The sequence below is a fragment of the Salvelinus fontinalis genome, unplaced genomic scaffold (assembly GCF_029448725.1).
Source record: "Salvelinus fontinalis isolate EN_2023a unplaced genomic scaffold, ASM2944872v1 scaffold_0150, whole genome shotgun sequence".
NCBI classification, from domain to species: Eukaryota; Metazoa; Chordata; class Actinopteri; order Salmoniformes; family Salmonidae; genus Salvelinus; species Salvelinus fontinalis.
In genome coordinates this window covers 139481-147500 of record NW_026600359.1, presented here as the reverse complement: position 1 = coordinate 147500, position 8020 = coordinate 139481, and the positions used below count along the sequence as shown (strand labels likewise).

The 8020-nt window shown below is 49.3% G+C and overlaps 1 protein-coding gene across 1 annotated transcript in view; it reads left to right on the top strand.

Annotated features, from left to right (window-relative positions):
* LOC129843510 (uncharacterized) overlaps nt 1-4290 on the top strand; it is a gene marked incomplete at its 5' end in the record, with an annotated part of 4951 nt that extends 661 nt beyond the window's left edge. The window contains 2 exons of the mRNA XM_055912270.1: nt 834-890; nt 2659-4290. Coding sequence (XP_055768245.1) covers nt 834-890; nt 2659-4290 — 1689 coding nt within the window. The remainder of the gene's footprint in view (nt 1-833; nt 891-2658) is intronic.
* Nucleotides 4291-8020: the final 3730 nt, after the last annotated feature.

The window sequence follows — 8020 nt, the reverse complement described above, 5'->3', positions numbered from 1 at the left end:
AGTAGTAGTAGTAGTAGTAGTCTACCTAACCTGCTCATCACCATGTAGTAGTAGTAGTAGTAGTAGTAGTCTACCTAACCTGCTCATCACTATGTAGTAGTAGTAGTAGTAGTCTACCTAACCTGCTCATCACCATGTAGTAGTAGTAGTAGTAGTAGTAGTAGTAGTCTACCTAACCTGCTCATCACCATGTAGTAGTAGTAGTAGTCTACCTAACCTGCTCATCACCATGTAGTAGTAGTAGTAGTAGTAGTCTACCTAACCTGCTCATCACCATGTAGTAGTAGTAGTAGTAGTAGTAGTAGTCTACCTAACCTGCTCATCACTATGTAGTAGTAGTAGTAGTAGTCTACCTAACCTGCTCATCACTATGTAGTAGTAGTAGTAGTAGTAGTAGTCTACCTAACCTGCTCATCACCATGTAGTAGTAGTAGTAGTAGTCTACCTAACCTGCTCATCACTATGTACTAGTAGTAGTAGTAGTAGTAGTAGTCTACCTAACCTGCTCATCACTATGTAGTAGTTGTAGTAGTAGTCTACCTAACCTGCTCATCACTATGTAGTAGTAGTAGTAGTAGTCTACCTAACCTGCTCATCACCATGTAGTAGTAGTAGTAGTAGTCTACCTAACCTGCTCATCACCATGTACTAGTAGTAGTAGTAGTAGTAGTAGTAGTCTACCTAACCTGCTCATCACCATGTAGTAGTAGTAGTAGTAGTAGTAGTAGTCTACCTAACCTGCTCATCACTATGTAGTAGTTGTAGTAGTAGTCTACCTAACCTGCTCATCACCATGTACTAGTAGTAGTAGTAGTAGTAGTAGTAGTAGTAGTAGTAGTAGTAGTAGTAGTAGTAGTAGTAGTAGTAGTAGTTGTAGTAGTAGTCTACCTAACCTGCTCATTACCATGTACTAGTAGTAGTAGTAGTCTACCTAACCTGCTCATCACTATGTAGTAGTAGTAGTAGTAGTCTACCTAACCTGCTCATCACCATGTAGTAGTAGTAGTAGTAGTAGTAGTAGTAGTCTACCTAACCTGCTCATCACTATGTAGTAGTTGTAGTAGTAGTCTACCTAACCTGCTCATCACTATGTAGTAGTAGTAGTAGTAGTAGTAGTAGTCTACCTAACCTGCTCATCACTATGTACTAGTAGTAGTAGTAGTCTACCTAACCTGCTCATCACTATGTAGTAGTAGTAGTAGTAGTAGTAGTAGTAGTCTACCTAACCTGCTCATCACCATGTAGTAGTAGTAGTAGTATTCTACCTAACCTGCTCATCACCATGTACTAGTAGTAGTAGTATTCTACCTAACCTGCTCATCACCATGTAGTAGTAGTAGTAGTAGTAGTAGTAGTCTACCTAACCTGCTCATCACTATGTAGTAGTAGTAGTAGTAGTAGTAGTAGTAGTCTACCTAACCTGCTCATCACTATGTAGTAGTTGTAGTAGTAGTCTACCTAACCTGCTCATCACCATGTAGTAGTTGTAGTAGTAGTAGTAGTCTACCTAACCTGCTCATCACCATGTAGTAGTAGTAGTAATAGTAGTAGTCTACCTAACCTGCTCATCACCATGTAGTAGTAGTAGCAGTAGTCTACCTAACCTGCTCATCACCATGTAGTAGTAGTAGTAGTAGTAGTAGTAGTAGTCTACCTAACCTGCTCATCACTATGTACTACTAGTAGTAGTAGTCTACCTAACCTGCTCATCACCATGTAGTAGTAGTAGTAGTAGTAGTAGTAGTAGTCTACCTAACCTGCTCATCACCATGTAGTAGTAGTAGTAGTAGTAGTAGTAGTCTACCTATCCTGCTCATCACTATGTACTAGTAGTAGTAGTAGAAGTCTACCAACCAGCCCATTCCCTATTTAGTGCTCTACCTCTGACCAGGACCCATAGGGCTCAACAGTAGTGCACTATATAGGCAATAGGGTGCTATTTTGGACTCTTTCTGCTGGCTGGTTGCTATCACAGCTGACTGTAACCTCTCGGTCACTCTTTACTGTCGTCGCTAGCTGCCAGTGTATGTTAGTGAGGTGAAACATCTCCAGCAGTGTATCAAGCACCCACAGATGTACTGTACAGGTCACTGTTGCTCAATGGGAATTGCATGCTTCTTTGTCTCAATAAAGTTTCAGTTGAATCAGCAGAAAGTTGTGTTAATGGAACCTGGTTAATATCACCCAGCTGCACAACAACCCATCAGGGAGAGAGTACCACCATGCCGGGCCAATCAGGGAGAGGCTACCACCATGCCGGGCCAATCAGGCGACGGGCCTCCAGCAGGCTTGGTGCATCTGAAGGGACAAGGGCTGTATCTATACATGGCTCTGTGAGGGACTGAACACATTCCCCTGAAACCAGAAGCAGATGCTCCACTCAGATGTTTTCCTGCAGTTATACTTGTCTCTCATTAGCTTTACAGCTAAATGTATTTTGGATTGCGCTACCGAAAAGGGAAAAGCAACTCCCTGAAGTCACTGTTCTACCATGGCTACGGGTGCGATCAGTGTGGTAGTTAAAAGCTTTTGAAAATCTCCAAACACCCTTTAAGTCTCTCTCTCTATCTCTTTATCTTCCTCTCGCTCTCTCTCACTCTCATTCTCACTCACCCAGCTGCAGCAGTCTTCCAGAGGTGTCTGTGTTGTCCCTGTCAGTGCCTGTATAGTGGCACTTCACCCCTGGCAGGTCGCCCAGCCAGGACAGCATCTCCTCCCAGCCAGGACATCACGTCTCTCCTGGCAGGTCACCAGCCAGGACAGCATCTCCCCCCAGCCAGGACATCACCTCTCCCCAGCCAGGACAGCATCTCCCCAAGCCAGGACAGCATCTCCCCCAGCCAGGACAGCATCTCCCCCCAGCCAGGACAGCATCTCTCCCCAGCCAGGACCGCATCTCCCCCCAGCCAGGACAGCATCTCCCCCCAGCCAGGACCGCATCTCCCCCCAGCCAGGACCGCATCTCCCCCCAGCCAGGACCGCATCTCCCCCCAGCCAGGACCGCATCTCCCCCCAGCCAGGACAGCATCTCCCCCCCAGCCAGGACAGCATCTCCCCCCAGCCAGGACAGCATCTCTCCCCAGCTGCCAGGACAGCATCCCTCACAGCCAGGACAGCATCTCCCCCCAGCCAGGACATCATCTCTCCCCAGCCAGGACAGCATCTCCCCCCAGCCAGGACAGCATCTCTCCCCAGCCAGGGCAGCATCTCTCCCCAGCCGGGGCAGCATCTCTCCCCAGCCAGGGCAGCATCTCTCCCCAGCCAGGACATCATCTCCCCCCCAGCCAGGACAGCATCTCCCCCCAGCCAGGACAGCATCTCCCCCCAGCCAGGACAGCATCTCCCCCCAGCCAGGACAGCATCTCCCCCCAGCCAGGACAGCATCTCTCCCCAGCCAGGACAGCATCTCCCCCCAGCCAGGACAGCATCTCTCCCCAGCTGCCAGGACAGCATCCCTCACAGCCAGGACAGCATCTCCCCCCAGCCAGGACATCATCTCTCCCCAGCCAGGACAGCATCTCCCCCCAGCCAGGACAGCATCTCTCCCCAGCCAGGGCAGCATCTCTCCCCAGCCGGGGCAGCATCTCTCCCCAGCCAGGGCAGCATCTCTCCCCAGCCAGGACATCATCTCCCCCCCAGCCAGGACAGCATCTCCCCCAGCCAGGACAGCATCTCCCCCCAGCCAGGACAGCATCTCCCCCCAGCCAGGACAGCATCTCCCCCCAGCCAGGACAGCATCTCTCCCCAGCCAGGACCGCATCTCCCCCCAGCCAGGACAGCATCTCCCCCAGCCAGGACAGCATCTCCCCCCAGCCAGGACAGCATCTCTCCCCAGCCAGGACCGCATCTCCCCCCAGCCAGGACAGCATCTCCCCCCAGCCAGGACCGCATCTCCCCCCAGCCAGGACCGCATCTCCCCCCAGCCAGGACAGCATCTCCCCCCAGCCAGGACAGCATCTCTCCCCAGCAGCCAGGACAGCATCTCCCACAGCCAGGACAGCATCTCCCCCCAGCCAGGACATCATCTCTCCCCAGCCAGGACAGCATCTCCCCCCAGCCAGGACAGCATCTCTCCCCAGCCAGGACAGCATCTCTCCCCAGCCAGGGCAGCATCTCCCCCCAGCCAGGACATCATCTCTCCCCAGCCAGGGCAGCATCTCTCCCCAGCCAGGACATCATCTCCCCCCCAGCCAGGACAGCATCTCCCCCCAGACAGGACAGCATCTCCCCCCAGCCAGGACATCACATTTCCCCTGTCAGGTCCCCAGCCAGGACAGCATCTCTCCCTGAGTGTAGTGGTGGGGGCAACAGCGGGCTGGACAGACCAGATGATAACAGCTAAAAACTGTCATCACAGCCTTCCAGAGACTGCTATGCTGTCATCACCACCTGATACACTGCTACAGTACACTGTCATCACCACCTGATACACTGCTACAGTACACTGTCATCACCACCTGATACACTGCTACAGTACACTGTCATCACCACCTGATACACTGCTACAGTAAACTGTCATCACCACCTGATACACTGCTACAGTACACTGTCATCACCACCTGATACACTGCTACAGTAAACTGTCATCACCACCTGATACACTGCTACAGTACACTGTCATCACCACCTGATACACTGCTACAGTACACTGTCATCACCACCTGATACACTGCCATCACCACCTGATACACTGTTACAGTACACTGTCATCACCACCTGATACACTGCTATAGTACACTGTCATCCCCACCTGATACACTGCTACAGTACACTGTCATCACCACCTGATACACTGTCATCACCACCTGATACACTGTTACAGTACACTGTCATCACCACCTGATACACTGCTACAGTACACTGTCATCACCACCTGATACACTGTCATCACCACCTGATACACTGTCATCACCACCTGATACACTGCCATCACCACCTGATACACTGCTACAGTACACTGTCATCACCACCTGATACACTGTCATCACCACCTGATACACTGTTACAGCACACTGTCATCACCACCTGATACACTGTCATCACCACCTGATACACTGTCATCACCACCTGATACACTTTTACAGCACACTGTCATCACCACCTGATACACTGTCATCACCACCTGATACACTGTTACAGCACACTGTCATCACCACCTGATACACTGTTACAGTACACTGTCATCACCACCTGATACACTGCTACAGCACACTGTCATCACCACCTGATACACTGTTACAGCACACTGTCATCACCACCTGATACACTGTCATCACCACCTGATACACTGTCATCACCACCTGATACACTGCTACAGTACACTGTCATCACCACCTGATACACTGTCATCACCACCTGATACACTGCTACAGTACACTGTCATCACCACCTGATACACTGCTACAGTACACTGTCCTCATCACCTGATACACTGTCATCACCACCTGATACACTGCTACAGTACACTGTCATCACCACCTGATACACTGTCATCACCACCTGATACACTGTTACAGTACACTGTCATCACCACCTGATACACTGCTACAGTACACTGTCATCACCACCTGATACACTGTCATCACCACCTGATACACTGTTACAGTACACTGTCATCACCACCTGATACACTGTCATCACCACCTGATACACTGTTACAGCACACTGTCATCACCACCTGATACACTGCTACAGTACACTGTCATCACCACCTGATACACTGTCATCACCACCTGATACACTGTCATCACCACCTGATACACTGCTACAGTACACTGTCATCACCACCTGATACACTGTTACAGTACACTGTCATCACCACCTGACACACTGTCGTCACCACCTGATACACTGCTACAGTACACTGTCATCACCACCTGATACACTGTTACAGTACACTGTCATCACCACCTGATACACTGCTACAGTACACTGTCATCACCACCTGATACACTGTCATCACCACCTGATACACTGTTACAGTACACTGTCATCACCACCTGATACACTGTTACAGTACACTGTCATCACCACCTGATACACTGTTACAGTACACTGTCATCACCACCTGATACACTGTCATCACCACCTGATACACTGTTACAGTACACTGTCATCACCACCTGATACACTGTCATCACCACCTGATACACTGTCATCACCACCTGATACACTGCTACAGTACACTGTCATCACCACCTGATACACTGTCATCACCACCTGATACACTGTTACAGTACACTGTCATCACCACCTGATACACTGTTACAGTACACTGTCATCACCACCTGATACACTGTTACAGTACACTGTCATCACCACCTGATACACTGTCATCACCACCTGATACACTGTTACAGTACACTGTCATCACCACCTGATACACTGCTACAGTACACTGTCATCACCACCTGATACACTGCTACAGTACACTGTCCTCATCACCTGATACACTGTCATCACCACCTGATACACTGCTACAGTACACTGTCATCACCACCTGATACACTGTCATCACCACCTGATACACTGTTACAGTACACTGTCATCACCACCTGATACACTGCTACAGTACACTGTCATCACCACCTGATACACTGTCATCACCACCTGATACACTGTTACAGTACACTGTCATCACCACCTGATACACTGTCATCACCACCTGATACACTGTTACAGTACACTGTCATCACCACCTGATACACTGTCATCACCACCTGATACACTGTTACAGTACACTGTCATCACCACCTGATACACTGCTACAGTACACTGTCATCACCACCTGATACACTGCCATCACCACCTGATACACTGTTACAGTACACTGTCATCACCACCTGATACACTGCTACAGTACACTGTCATCACCACCTGATACACTGCTACAGTACACTGTCATCACCACCTGATACACTGTCATCACCGCCTGATACACTGTTACAGTACACTGTCATCACCACCTGATACACTGTTACAGTACACTGTCATCACCACCTGATACACTGTCATCACCACCTGATACACTGTCATCACCACCTGATACACTGTCATCACCACCTGATACACTGCTACAGTACACTGTCATCACCACCTGATACACTGTCATCACCACCTGATACACTGTTACAGCACACTGTCATCACCACCTGATACACTGTCATCACCACCTGATACACTGTCATCACCACCTGATACACTGTTACAGCACACTGTCATCACCACCTGATACACTGTCATCACCACCTGATACACTGTTACAGCACACTGTCATCACCACCTGATACACTGTTACAGTACACTGTCATCACCACCTGATACACTGCTACAGCACACTGTCATCACCACCTGATACACTGTTACAGTACACTGTCATCACCACCTGATACACTGTCATCACCACCTGATACACTGACATCACCACCTGATACACTGTTACAGTACACTGTCATCACCACCTGATACACTGTTACAGTGCACTGTCATCACCACCTGATACACTGTTACAGTACACTGTCATCACCACCTGATACACTGCTACAGTACACTGTCATCACCACCTGATACACTGTCATCACCACCTGATACACTGTCATCACCACCTGATACACTGCTACAGTACACTGTCATCACCACCTGATACACTGCTACAGTACACTGTCATCACCACCTGATACACTGTCATCACCACCTGATACACTGTTACAGTACACTGTCATCACCACCTGATACACTGTCATCACCACCTGATACACTGTCATCACCACCTGATACACTGTCATCACCACCTGATACACTGTCATCACCACCTGATACACTGTCATCACCACCTGATACACTGTCATCACCACCTGATACACTGCTACAGTACACTGTCATCACCACCTGATACACTGCTACAGTACACTGTCATCACCACCTGATACACTGTCATCACCACCTGATACACTGTTACAGTACACTGTCATCACCACCTGATACACTGTCATCACCACCTGATACACTGTCATCACCACCT